General features: G+C 51.9%; 1 protein-coding gene across 1 annotated transcript in view; it reads left to right on the top strand.

The window, feature by feature from the left end:
- Positions 1 to 724: 724 nt before the first annotated feature.
- The window catches only part of DNAI7 (dynein axonemal intermediate chain 7), a 37,886-nt gene continuing 24,838 nt past the window's right edge, over positions 725 to 13,772 (top strand). Inside the window, exons 1-6 of the mRNA XM_055118057.1 lie at positions 725 to 737; positions 2,304 to 2,388; positions 4,019 to 4,110; positions 6,739 to 6,840; positions 10,684 to 10,821; positions 13,577 to 13,723. Of these exons, the coding sequence (XP_054974032.1) occupies positions 2,349 to 2,388; positions 4,019 to 4,110; positions 6,739 to 6,840; positions 10,684 to 10,821; positions 13,577 to 13,723 (519 nt within the window). The 5' untranslated portion in view covers positions 725 to 737; positions 2,304 to 2,348. The remainder of the gene's footprint in view (positions 738 to 2,303; positions 2,389 to 4,018; positions 4,111 to 6,738; positions 6,841 to 10,683; positions 10,822 to 13,576; positions 13,724 to 13,772) is intronic.

The raw sequence follows: 13,772 nt of genomic DNA, 5'->3' as shown, positions 1-13,772 counted from the left end.
TGCACACATCTCAGCAGTGGTGGGTGGTGCTCGCTGAGGCTCGCTGACAATTGCTCTCCTTTCATTCTGGCACATCCTGGGGGCCGTGCTCTTGATTCAGGCACACAAGTTCCGGTTGTAGTGCTTGCCAGGGAGTGCCTCGGTGCCCACGTGTGCTCACACATCTTTTCGGTGATCACACACACACACACTCCTGGCAGCAGTGTGTCTGCACAGGACCTGCAGAGGGACAACAGAGCGGCCAGGCTCCTGCGAGGCGCATGTGGGACACCAGGGGTTCAGACTTCTGACTATTCACTTGCAGGCAGGTGCTCTAAGGCCTGCGCCGTGATCTGCTTCCTGGATTCTTTTTAAAATGACTAGTTCTTGGGGGGCCAGAGAGATCGTACAGTGTGAGTCAGGCACCCGCCTTCCATGCAACAGACCCAGGTTCTGACCCTGGCACCCCCTGTGGTCCCCCAAGCCCATCCAGGAGCGATCCCGGGTGCAGAGTCAGGAGGAAGCCCCGAGCATGGCTAGGGGTGGTCCAGAAACCACACAGCAAACAAATTGTTATTTTGAGGTAAGTTTTGATGGACGGAAAAGTTGCAGGGATGGTCCAGTGAGTTCCTTTACTCAGTTTCTCCTTATTTCCTGGTCTTAGCATCTGACACTGTCATGCTTTTGTTAAAAATTACTTGAATTCTTTTACATTTATTTTTTGTTTTTCCAACTTTTAGGGTCCCAAGGCAAAAAAGGTAAGTAGGAATTATTTTCTCAAAATAATTTTATAAGTATTGACAATGTAGACAGAAATTCTAAACAGTTTTTGAGATCGTAACAATTTACAGAGTTCACTCAGCTTACTTTTTAGACATGAATGCTCTTTAAATCACGGGCTAATCCCTCACAATAGCAGGACGGATTTTAAATTTGACGAGATATTTTTAGTTTCATGCATGCACACACAGCCTTTAAATATACCCTTTACTTTTCACTTGTGTCTAGACTTGAAGCTTTTAAATTACTGGTTCTCTGGAAAGTGTTGGATTAGGAGTTTTTCATCTACTCTTGTGTGTTATACACAAAAGTTTAAGATAATATGATAAGAGAATACCATAAGATAATATGACCCTGTCATTGTATCTCACGGTGATTCAATTGAAAAAAAAATAAAGATAATATGACCCTAAGATAATATGCCCTTAACTGGTTAGTGTGGTAAGATAATTCATTTGTGTTTTCTGTACCAAGTTTTAGACATTCAAGTTCCCTGAGGATGCCTAGAGAGCCTTTTCCCTCGCCTCCCGCCGTAGGTTTACACTGTAAAGCAGAACTGTCTGTCCCTCTTGTACGGGACACCGTGGACTTCCTCAGCCCCCTCTGGGCACTTTCTCACACGGGCATCGTCTGAAGCAGTCCTGTCCGGCGCCCCTTCTGCCCCGCCGATGCACGGGAGAGGGGCCGAGGGGGCAGTGCCCTCCCGGGCATCCCGGCCCTGGCGACAGAGGACCCGGGGTTATGTCTGCGCTGCCCTCTGTCATTTCTCTTTCAAGGCTGCGGCTTCCAGAGGCTCTTCTTGTTCATCCTTCTCCAGTTTCAGCAAATAGGTGGATCACCGGAGACATTATCCACATCCCTATTCTCTGCCTGGGTTGTGCTGTTTTCCCTCCTGACAAGTGAAACATCCCGCTTGCTAGCAGGTTCCTGCTGAGACCGATCTCCTCAGAGCCTCAGCAGTTCTCAGGCACTTAGAGGGTCTCAGGCGGGCTCCCCGCACCCTCCTTTCCACCGTCCAGGAGGCGCCCCTGCACTCGGCCCTCCAGCGTCCCCCGAGCCCCTGCCTGGTGCCAGCACTTCCCCTCTTGGGAGGGCCTGCCCGAGTCTGTAACCATGTGAACACTTGCTGGGAACGGTGCCCCTACCTCGGCCTGGCAGAGTCCCTCCCCTCCCGTCTGCTCCTCACAACACCTTGAGTTTCTAGAGCGAGGTTGCGGTTTGGGCATATATTTTTCTTTTTCGCCTGGACAACTGCGGAAAAAGTTTGGCTTAGCATCCCTCTGAAGGCGTAGCGCTGGTGATGGGAACGCTCTGAGCTGGACCTGCGTCTTCCCCCCCTCCCCCCAGCTCCCCTCTGTGCCCACCACCAGCCGGGGTACAGGGGGGCCAGCTCTGCACACAGTAGGGGGCCTGATGGACTGGGTGGAGGAGCTTTCCGGAAGCAAGCGTGGTTGGTCCTGATTACCAGTTGAGGGGGCCGAGTCGGGGAGCTCCCCCCCGGCATGTGCTAACTGCTCTTTGTACCATGCGACGGCCCCGGGAAGGCTGATGGGAAGAAGAAGAAGATCTCCAAGGCTCAGCGGCTGAAGATGCAGCAGGAAGAGGAGGAGAGACGGCTGAAAGAGGAAGGTACAGAGCAGAGCGGGAGGGAGGGGCGCCCAGGGCGGAGAGGGCGGTGAGGAGGATACAGGGAACAGAGGGCAGAGAGGGGGCTACGGGGCAGGACGGGCAGGGAGGGGGCTACAGGGCAGGGCGGGCAGTGGCACCATTTCCTGCACAGATGAGCCCAGGAGAGGGCGCTGTTCCGGGGAGCCCACAGGTGGTGCTTCTGGAATGCCTCCCTTCCCGAGGTCTCCAGGAAGTTCTCCTGGGAGAAGGCTCTCCCTCAGATCCTGAGGCAGGCTGGCCGGAGCAGATGCAGGAAGCCCGGTGCAGTTCTGCTGGCAGATGGATGAGAGCTGATGTCGCGTGCAATGTTTGGGCCTCGTCAGACCATCCTGCCTCTGAAGTTCAAACCCAGACCGCTCCTGGGCATGCTCACTCCGTGCCGGGGGGCCTGGTGGCTCAGTGCTGAGGCCCAGCAGGGCAGTGCTGGGGGCTGCGAGGGCCCACCCCGCAGGGCTGGCGGCACAGGCGGGTTGGGGGGGGGGGGGCCCAGAACTGAACTCAGGGCCTTAGACACACAACCCACAGGCTCTGTCTGAGCTTCCTCCCCTGCCCAGTGAAACCGACGGCTCTTGAAAACCCGACTTTTTTATTTGCTAGTTCAAACAACCTTGAAGTGTTTGTAGTGACTGGTGAAATAAGAACATTAGTGTTGTTTGCAGTTGAAATTCGAAAACTCAGAGTCACTCCCCTGGGGAGTAATAGCAGCAGCCTGGGGCCTTCATCTCGGTGACACTGGCCAGCTCGACGAGGACCGCCATGCGCTGGAAGCTGTGCAGTGGATATGAAAGTGTTAGCTAGTTAAAATACCCAAACGTAATTTACTATTCTTTTTGTGTCCTTTGGGGGCCATCCCTGGCAGTGCTCAGGGCTCAGTCCTGGCGGGCTCAGGGGACCCCACGTGGTGCTGGGGATTGAAGCCGGGCCAGCCTCGGGCAAGTGCCCTGCCCACTGGGCTCTCACTTCCAGGCCCCAAGAGTCATTTCAAAAACGTAAACGTTCCAAGTGGTGATAGCTTTCAGCCGTCTGTGGCTGTAGATTCAGGCTTCATTTCTGCCCCCGGGTTTCTTATGATATTTCATCACAACCCTCGCACCCTCTCTAAGCGACTCGCGCCAAGACTGTAATATCCGCAGCTCTGTCTCGGGAATTGTTCTACATTGGACTAGGCTTATGTTCTGAAACACACATGCCATATGCTGTTTCCAGGAGCCAGAGCTGAAGATTGAGGCCACTGCTTCTGCTGGTGCCCCCGGAAGGGGCTCTGTGCAGGGATGTGGACATCTGACCACCCCTCGGAGCCCTCTGGCTACTCCGTGTCACTTTTCATTGGTTAAAGTGATTATTGAATCCTTCACTAACCCAATAGTCCTTCCGGTAATCAGAGAAGGATCCCAGAAGAGAAGGAGGGAGATACGAGTCGCGAGCCAGTGTCAGAGTCATTTCCTTTTTCGAAAACCTCTGACACTTCCCCCGAGTCCGCCCCGGGATAGAGTCTGTGGCCCCACGCGTCACCTTGGAATTCTCGGAAGCGGTTCCGAGGGCTTACGTGTCTAGCGGTTCAGTCACAGAGAAATGATTTTCTGCTCCTTAGAGGAAGCACGTTTGAAGAAAGAAAGAGAAGAGTTCGAAAGGCTCGAAAAGAAGCGCCTTGAGCAAGAAAAATGGGAAAAACTTGAAGCAAAAGTAAGTAAACACCCACGATGTCCTTACGGGAGGGCGCGTCCCGTGGCCGTCCCTCTGTCAGGCCCTTCTTGGTCCCGCAGCCCCAGCCCGGTGAGCGGGCTCTGTGCAGCCAGGCCTGGCCGTGGCAGGGTAACCCTGACGGTCAGCACGTGTGGCTCTGATGAGGAAACTGAGGCACAGAGAAGCAACTCTGCGTGGACATGGAGGCGCAGACCTTCTCTCAGCCACTCTCAGCAGAGAGTTTAACAGGACCCCCGAAACTCAGATTCTTCCCCTTCTCTCTGAGCTCTTTATCCCCAGGATGTTTCAGAGCCACAATTCTGACACCTTTTGCCAGGCACCAGCACACTGTTGGCAGTCAAGGCAGGGTTCTGCCCAGGCGCTTTGTTCATCTGGGCTGCAGCGGGCACCACCCCCAGGGGCAGTGGAAACCAGGCACTGCAGACACTCCATACATGAGCAGACTTCATGTTTGTCTAAAGGAAATGCATCTTGCAATAGCACCGCGGGTAGGGCGTTTGCCTTGCACGCGGCTGACCCGGGTTCGAATCCCAGCATCCCATATGGTCCCCCGAGCACCGCCAGGGGTAATTCCTGAGTGCATGAACCAGGAGTAACCCCTGTGCATCGCCGGGTGTGACCCAAAAACCAAAAAAAAAAAAAAAAGGAAATGCATCTACCCATTTCAAAGGGCAAAAGGACAAGTCTCCGTGTGTGTTTCATTAGGGAAATGAGCAGAATTGTCTGATTTTAAACGCCTCGGTGGTGTCTGACCTCACTGAAGGAACTGGAGTCAGAGCCCGCGGGGGCCACGTGTTGTTCTCACTGAATATTTGGAGAAAATCGGACCCGTAGTGAGAAGACGGTCATCGTGTCTTCAGATAATTGGGTCTTTTTGTTTCAGGGTCATAAGGGGCCACAGTGGGGCTCCCGCTTACATACTCCAGCCCTTTGGTCTATCACCCCGGCTCTGCCCTCGGGGCTTGTGGATGCTGTGGGTCATCTTCTGGGGAGACACACCCCGCAGTGCTCTGGGGCTGGTCCCAGCTGTGTGCTCAAGAGTGGCCGCTGGTGGTGTTTGGCGGCCAAAGACAGAGCTGGTGACTGAGCCGGGGTCAGCAGGATGCCAGACAAGTGCCCACCTGCTGCACTGTCTCTCGGGCCCGGCCTCCTTTCATGCCTACCCCAAACTCTGTGGAATCTGAAAGCAACCGGAAGTTCCCACACCAGGGCCCAGAAACTGTGACCTGCCCCATGCGACGCACTGGTCTCGCATCCATGCGTGGTTTTGTGGCGTCAGGCTGCGGTGGTGGCTTAGGAGTATTTGCTGCTCAAATTATTCCCCAGGGGCTGGAGTAGTAGTACAGTGGGGAGGGCATTTGCCTTGCACGCAGCCAACCCAGGTTCAATCCCCAGCATCCAATAGTGTCCCCCAAGCACAGCCAGGAGTAATTCCTGAGTGTACAGCCAGAAGTAATCCCTGCGCATCACTGGGTGTGACCCAAAGAGGAAAAAAAAATTATCTGGAGTGATAGCACAGCATTTGCCTTGCATGTGGATGACCCGGGTTCGATTCCTCTGGCCCTCTCGGAGAGCCCGGCAAGCTGCCGAGAGTATCTCGCCAGCATGGCAGAGGCTGGCAAGCTACCCATGGCGTATTCTATATGCCAAAGACAGTAACAAGTCTCACAATGGAGACGTTACTGGTGCCTGCTCGAGCAAATAGATGAGCAACGGGATGACAGTGATACAGTGATACAGTGACCCCCCCAAAAGCCCCCATTCCACCACCTCCAATGTTGAGGCTATTTTATTACAGTAAAAAAGAAAAATCACCTCTATTGGTCTCTCCAGTTAAATCCTAGAAGAGTTTAATGGCTGGGGAGATTGTCTGGCTCACAGGTGGATACAAGTTTTCTAAACTCTGAATTTCGATGAGAAAACTTGGACCTTATTGCCGACAGCAGATGCCTTGAGTCGCCCCCTGGGAAGGATGCAGCCACTTCTTCTGAGAGCCTGTGAGCCGGAATAGTCCAGTGTTTGCGCCAGTGTTTATTGCCCTTGGCATTGAGAGGAAAGGCCTCCGCACACACCCCGTTTCCTCACACAGACCATGAAAGACCCCCTTCCCCGTCTCTAGTTGGCACTAGCACTGCGGGGGGCCTTAGCGGGTCTCGGGGGTGATGGAGGCAGACAGGGAAGGCCAGGATTAAGGAAGTCCATCGGACCTCACTGACTCCACAGCATTCGAGCCCCCCCGCACTGGCCAAACGACCGTTTCCAAGGAAACTTGGGGGCATTGATTAATCACCTGTTACTCTTAAAATAATTTCATTGTCAATTTTGAAACAAGATGTCTGTCATGTAAATTTTATTTATTTTTGTATTTTTGTGTCACACCCAGCGATGCTCAGGGGTTGCTCCTGGCTCTGTGCTCAGGAATTACTCCTGGTGGTGCTCAGAGGACCATATGGGATGCCGGGGATCGAACTTGGGTCGGCCGCATGCAAGGCAAATGCCCTCCCTGCTATACTATCTACCCCCAAGTCGAGTAAATTTTAGATGCCACTTAGGAAAGCGGCCCTGTGTTCCGAGGACAGACGCAATGGCTCTTGTCCCACACCCTAGGACCTTGAAAGGAAAAACGAGGAGGCCGCGGAACTTTCTTTGCTGGAAAGGTGTTTTTCCAAGGCAGAGCAAATGAAACGAGAAGTTCGCCTGATTTCTCAGGTAAGACGAGTTCATTGGATTTCATGGTTTTGGCGTGTTTGGGGCCATGTCCAGGGGCGCTAAAGGCTTATTTCTTGTGTGTGCTCAGGATTCATTCCTGACAGACCAAATATGGAGCCGGGGGTCGAATCCAGGCCGGCTGTTTTAACTGCTGTGCTGTCTCTCCAGGCCCCAGACTAAATGCATTTTTATTTACTTTTTGTTAATACCTTTGTACCACAAGCGGAAGTTGGTGTTTAATATTCTCAATCCCAGGAAACTTTAAATTTGCTCATCCGAAATCTCTTAACATATCTTTCTCTGCTGTGGCCTTTATCAAAGTGAATTGACTTAGCTTTGGAAAGTCACTTGTGAGTAATAAGATCTTTGGAACATTTCTGTCCTTTGACTTCATTTGGGGACATTGATGCTGAAGAAATTATCTTAAAACAGAAAAGCTCTGAGCTTGTGGAAACCTAGTATTATTGCTCAAAATACCCTAACTTTGGAAACAGAATAGGCGGTTATAAGAGAAAATAAGGAAGACTGATATTAGAGTAAAATATGGTTCAGCCAGGCTCTGCCGAGTGGGCTCGATACTCTTGGGAGCTTCCCGGGCTCTCCGAGAGGGGCGGAGGAATCAAACTCAGGTCGGCCACGTGAAAGGCGAACGCCTAACCGCTGTGCTATCGCTCCAGCCCTCAACAATTTTAAGCAAAAAACTATGGTATGATTACAAGGGGAGTATTTGCACAGATGACAGAAGTAATTCATACTAAAATGATCATTAACAGCTAGTTATCACTTAAATAGCAGAAATGACCCCAAGTGCTGGCTCTTGTCAGTAAATACAGGAACCATGTAGTTAAGAAGGAGGGGCTGGAGCAATAGCACATCGGGGAGGGTATTTATCTTGCACGCAGCCAACCCCAGTTCGATTCCCAGCATCCCATATGGTCCCCTGAGTACTGTCAGGAGTAATTCCTGAGTGCAGAGCCAGGAGTAACCCCTGTGCATCGCTGGGTGTTACCAAAAAAGCCCCCCCCAACAAAAAAGAAGGAGAGGAAGAGCCAGAGAGATAGAGCAGATGATGTTAGGGCCCTGGCCTTGCATGAGGCTGACCCGGGTTCCATCCCTACACCCCAGACAGTTCCCTCAGCACCGCCAGGAATGATCCCTGAGTGCAGAGCCAGGAGTAAGCTCCAAGCACCTCTGCTATGACCCAAATTTCTCCGCCCCCGAATTTTTTTTAAAAGGGAAAATTGGGTTCGGGTAGATAGTACAAGGGGTGAGGTACTTGCCTTGCATGTACCCCATCTAGATTAGATCCTGCACTCATGGTCCCCCAAGAACTGCCTGAGCACCTCTGGGTGTGCCCCCCTCAAAGGAAAGCAAAACAAAACCAATTCAATAACAGTTTAAAAAATAAGTATTTGGCAATAAATAGAAATTTTATCTGAATTAGTAATGCTTCATTTATATTTTTTTGGGGGGGTTACACCCATTGATACACAAGGGTTACTCCTGACTCTGCACTCAGGAATTACTCATGGCGGTGCTGGGGGACTCTATGGGATGCTGGGAATTGAACCCAGGTTGGCCTCATGCAAGGCAAACGCCCTCCCCGCTGTGCTATGGCTCCAGCCCCAGTAAAGCTTAAATTTTATCTGAATTAGTAAAGCTTCTTTTCTTGATAACAAGGAATTAGGTGGTTTTTCCTTGAATATCAAGTAGCTAAAGTCATAATTTTTTCCTTGTTTTTATTAAGACACTGTGATTTACAGAGCTGTCCGTAATAGAGTTGTTTCAGACATAGAATGTTCCAGCACCAACTCATGTACCGGGGGCCCCTCCCTCCACCAATGTACCCAGCTTCCCTCCCACCCCAGCCCGCCCACAGGGCAGGCATGTAGCACATTTACTTCTTACTACTTGCTCCAATAAAACTTAAAGGAATGGCAGATGGAATTATCAGAACATAAATCAACAAGAGCCAATTTATGGTGATTGATTGTTAAGTGATGTTAACCAATGCAAGACTTAATTCATTATTAAAAGTGTATAAAATTGGGGCTGGAGTGATAGCACAACAGGTAGGGCGTTTGCCTTACACGCGGCCGACCCGGGTTCGATTCCCAGCATCCCATACGGTCCCCCGAGGACCGCCAGGAGTAATTCCTGAATGCAGAGCCAGGAGTAACCCCTGAGCATCGCCGGGTGTGACCCAAAAAGAAAAAAAAATAAAAGTGTATAAAATTCCTTAGCAAGCTAATCGTGAGCAGGCCGTCCTTAATCTGATAGAGGGTAACCCTCTGCCTTACTCAGTGCCACACTTGGAGAAGTTTGCCCCTCTGTTAGAGAAGGTCTTTTAATGCTCCTTGAAAAAACTGATTTCAAGGCCTGGATTCCCTAATCTGGTGCCTGTCCATGAAGCACTGAATCGGTCCTTCAAATCGGACAGATAAAATATAGCTGGAAAGAGTTTTTTCTTTTTCTTTTTTTTTTTTTTTTGGTGGGGTTAGGTCACACTTGGCAGTATTCAGGGCTTACTCCTGACTGCACTGAGGTCACTCCTGGCGTGTTCAGAGGACCATACGTGGGTGCCAGTGGCTGAATCGGGTATGCCACATGCAAGGCAAACACCCACCCACTGTACTATCGCTCTAGCCCCTGCACAGAGTATCCTCAAAGTGTTCATTTCACCGAGTTCTTATCATTTATCTCTCCATACTCTTCGGGATCACCGAGTTTAGTCAGATGGAATCGTCCATATGGGCTTCCCTCTGTAAGTTCCTTTTTCGATCTTGCTGCTTTCAGTATTCTGTCTCTCTCTGTGGATTTTGTCATTTTGAGTAGAGTGTGTCTCGGAGTTTTCCTAACAGGGTCTATTTCCACTGGGACCCTGTTGGCCTCTTGGGTCTCCGTGCCTGTAATCCTCAACTCTGGAAAGTTCTTTTCGAGATTCCTTTGATTAACACATCACATTTGCCTTCCTGTTCTTTAGAGACTCCGATGATTGCTATATTGTTCCTCTTGAGCTCACCCCATAGTTCTCTGGCATATGGCATATGCCGTTCATTTCTTCCCAGAGTATTTTCCGCCTTCTGCTTCCTCATCTTGGAGATCCTTGATCTTTTGCTTAGCTGCTGTCCTTTTGCTCTTCAGAGCTTCTCTTGAATTTTATACATATATAAATAATATATATTCTATATCATTATATATTATTCCGTTATAGCATATATCATATATTTACATATATTTATATATAGCACCTACCATACTCCTAATTTCTGTAATTTCTGCCTGTAGTAGGTTTTTTCCTGTCAGCTCTTACACTTTGCTGTGCTTTGCTGGCTGCCTGTGCTTGTGTTTCTTTGAACCCGTTGAACATCCTCATCAGAGCGTCGCTAAGGACAGTCTGAGAATTTCCTGATGTTGTTTGTGCCTCAGTGATACTGTTTGCACTCACTGAACGTGGTGGGTTTGCACAGTTCTCCCCAGGGTTTTTAGTGTCCTTGCTGTGCCGGGGCTGAGTTGCTGTAGCGTGACCCCTGGGAGATGCGGAGGGGGGAGCCCGGGCTGCTCCCTGTCTTCCCCAAAGGACGGGAAGAATATCTGTGTGCCGCATGTGGTTTGCTGAGTCAGTCTGTCGCACCGCCGCTGTGAGGAGCCAGGGCCCAGACGCTGGGCCTCATGCTTGCGAGGAAGGTGCTCCAGCCCCCCGCTGCCCCCCTGGGGCCTGGAGAGTCACAGCTGGTTTTGGGGGTGTTTTGTTTTGCCTGCATTGGGAAACTGGGCTGGGGGAATCCAGGCTGTCAAAGGGAGCGTTTCACGGCGGGCCCCTCTGTCCCCCTCCCCCCGCAGTGGAAGCACTATCTTCAGTGCGATGGACACCCCGACCCTACGGTCGCCCAGGAAATCAACACTTACATCAGCCTGTGGCGGGAGGAGACCAACGAGACCTTCGAGCAGGTGATCCAGAAGAGTGACCAGGTGCTGAGTGTGAGTACTCCTGGCCCCGGCCGCTCTCCTCGCGACGCCAGAGTCCGACCAGGGCCGCACTTGCAGTTGAAAACACAACTGCGGGGCCGGAGCGATGGCGCAGAGGGGAGGGCGTTTGCCTTGCACGCGGCTGACCCGGGTTCCATTCCCAGCATCCCATTAGGGTCCCCTGAGCACCGCCAGGAGCAATTCCTGAGTGCATGAGCCAGGTAACCCCTGAGCATTGCTGAGTGTGACCCAAAAAGCAAAAAAAATATCTAAAAATTTTTTTTATATAAGTTTTTATTTTATTGAATCACCATGAAAAAAAATACAAATCTTTCAGGGTTAACTCTCAGTCATATAATGATTGAACCCCCATCCCTTCACCAGTGCACATGTCCCACCACCAGAAACCCCAAAATACCCCCCTCCTACCCAGCCCCCACCTAAGTAGCTGATGATCTTCACTTTATTCTCTCTATACTTTGAATACATTCAAAATTTTAATAGAGAACTCACTATTATTGTTTGGAATTTCCCCCAACAATCAGGCCTGCTGAAAAGGCATCATTAAATAATTTCTTTTCATTGCTGAGAGTGAAGACTCTATAAACTTGTGTGGCCACGACAGCGGCCGTGTGGTTTTGGATTTCTGATATTTTAGCTCAGCTCACAGTCCCAATGCATTGCTGCAAGAAGCTGCTCTGGGTGCCAAAATGGGTTAGTAGACCTCTGGAATCAAAGTCTTTAGGAGCAGAGGGTCCGTTTCACGCTCAGCAGCTCTGTATTTATCTGGGCCAAGGGTGTGCCGGTAACGCCCACTCAAAAAAAATATTTTTGAAAAAAACCCACAGTTGCTGCTTAGGCTAAGGCGAAAAACGTTTGCTCATTCTTTTTTTTTTAAACATAGATAAAGTGAGTATAACATGAATGTGAGCTCCTTATGTGCGCCTCCAGTTCTGACCAGAAGATCATTGTATTTCTCCTTCATGCAAGTGGCTTGGGGCTGGGGGCAGGGAAGGGCAGGGCGTGCTTTCATCCACGGTCGGAACCAGCCACCGTCAGGAGCTCAGCACCACGTGTTCTAAGGTGCTCTGCATGCCCTGGGCCACAGGAAGCGCAAAGATGAAGGAGGACATTTGCTCTTTCTCCCAGCTGTTGAGCAGGACAGAGTGGCTAGCCCGGGGAGCTGCCCTTTCTGAATACACTCGGAGGTGCTGGTGAAAAGGACAGTTGCACCCCTTGCCTGGCTCAAAAGTCAGGGGGCCCGGGGGAGGGGAATCAGCCTAGAAAGAGTGAAAAGTGCTCAAGGCTTGGGGTCTGCAGCTCCCACACGCCCTGAGCCCGGCTGGCTCAGCACGGGCGCCTGCAGGGCCGGGGACCCCCGACCAGAGGCTTGTGTGTGGCTGGGGGCCCGGTGGGCTCTGCAGAGGACAGTGCAGGGCTTGCCCACGTGCCCGTCGCTTGGTGAGGGGAAGCAGTGGCCTCTGCTGCGCATTCTTCAGCACAGACAGACAGAGGGCGATGGGAAAACTGACCCGAACACGCGCAGGGAGAGGAGGAGGAGGGGAGGGAAGGAAGGAGCCGTAGAGCACCAGGGGCAGAAAATAAACGAGCAGGAGGCCCAGGGGAGGGGGGGTGGGTGGAGAGATGCCGTGTTGAGGGCACAGGTCCTTGGGTCTGGGACACCCGCACGTCCCCCTGGGACCAGAGAACACTTGGCCACGGGCCGACACCCGGCCCTGCTCTCGGAGTCAGCTGTCAGATGGGGGCTGTAGTCAGAAGGAGGAGGCTGCAGGCGTGTGGGGGTCCAGTCAGATGGGGGCTGTAGTCAGAAGGAGGAGGCTGCAGTCCTGTGGGGGGTCCAGTCAGATGGGGGCTGTAGTCAGAAGGAGGAGGCTGCAGGCATGTGGGGGTCCAGTCAGATGGGGGCTGTAGTCAGAAGGAGGAGGCTGCAGGCATGTGGGGGTCCAGTCAGATGGGGGCTGTAGTCAGAAGGAGGAGGCTGCAGGCATGTGGGAGTCCAGTCAGATGGGGGCTGTAGTCAGAAGGAGGAGGCTGCAGGCGTGTGGGGGTCCAGTCAGATGGGGGCTGTAGTCAGAAGGAGGAGGCTGCAGTCCTGTGGGGGGTCCAGTCAGATGGGGGCTGTAGTCAGAAGGAGGAGGCTGCAGTCCTGTGGGGGGTCCAGTCAGATGGAGCCTGTAGTCAGAAGGAGGAGGCTGCAGGCGTGTGGGGGTCCAGTCAGATGGGGGCTGTAGTCAGAAGGAGGAGGCTGCAGTCAGGGATGGGGGGCTTGTGTATGGTCAGCTGGGTCCTGCCCAGCTGCCCAGTGGGTCAGCTCTGGACACCACTTGCCCTGTGCCCGCCCCCCCACCTACCTGGGGGCTCCTGGTTTCCCGTATGCACCTTCACAGCTCTGGTGGGGTGACAGTGGGCGTCTAAGCTCATAGGGTGCCACCAGGTGTGCCTCAGTTTCCCCTCCGTGCCCTGGAAACAGTGCTGCATCTCTTCTCCCTCCTCATGTCTCTCCCCATCTGGCTTTCTCGCTGCTCCCGACTCCCCCATCTCGGGTGAGAGCAGCCGAGTCTCTCCAGAGGCGCAGTGCTCACCACCGAGTTCTTAGGAGAAACCTTGATTTTAACTTTCAGAATGAATACGGGGACGGCCTTGAATCTGCTTTGCCCCTTCGCCTAAGAGTGACGGACTGCCCCCCTTCCAGTGTCCTCTGACAGTTTGCTCCAAGGATGAACGTGAATGTTCTGTTGCTTTACAGCTAATCGATAAACTGACGCTGATGTTATTCGAGACTCCACCGTTTGATCTGCAACATAAAAATATAACACAATACAAAGGGTCGATTCTTGAGCTCCAAGACCTCCTTTTCCTGAAGTTTAATCGAGCCACAGAAATACTTCTCAGAGTAAGTGTGAGATTCCGCTTTTGTTCTTAGCTTTCACAGGGGTTAAAAT

This window comes from Sorex araneus, chromosome 10, assembly GCF_027595985.1.
Source record: "Sorex araneus isolate mSorAra2 chromosome 10, mSorAra2.pri, whole genome shotgun sequence".
NCBI classification, from domain to species: Eukaryota; Metazoa; Chordata; class Mammalia; order Eulipotyphla; family Soricidae; genus Sorex; species Sorex araneus.
This window is presented reverse-complemented; position numbering and strand designations above follow the sequence as displayed.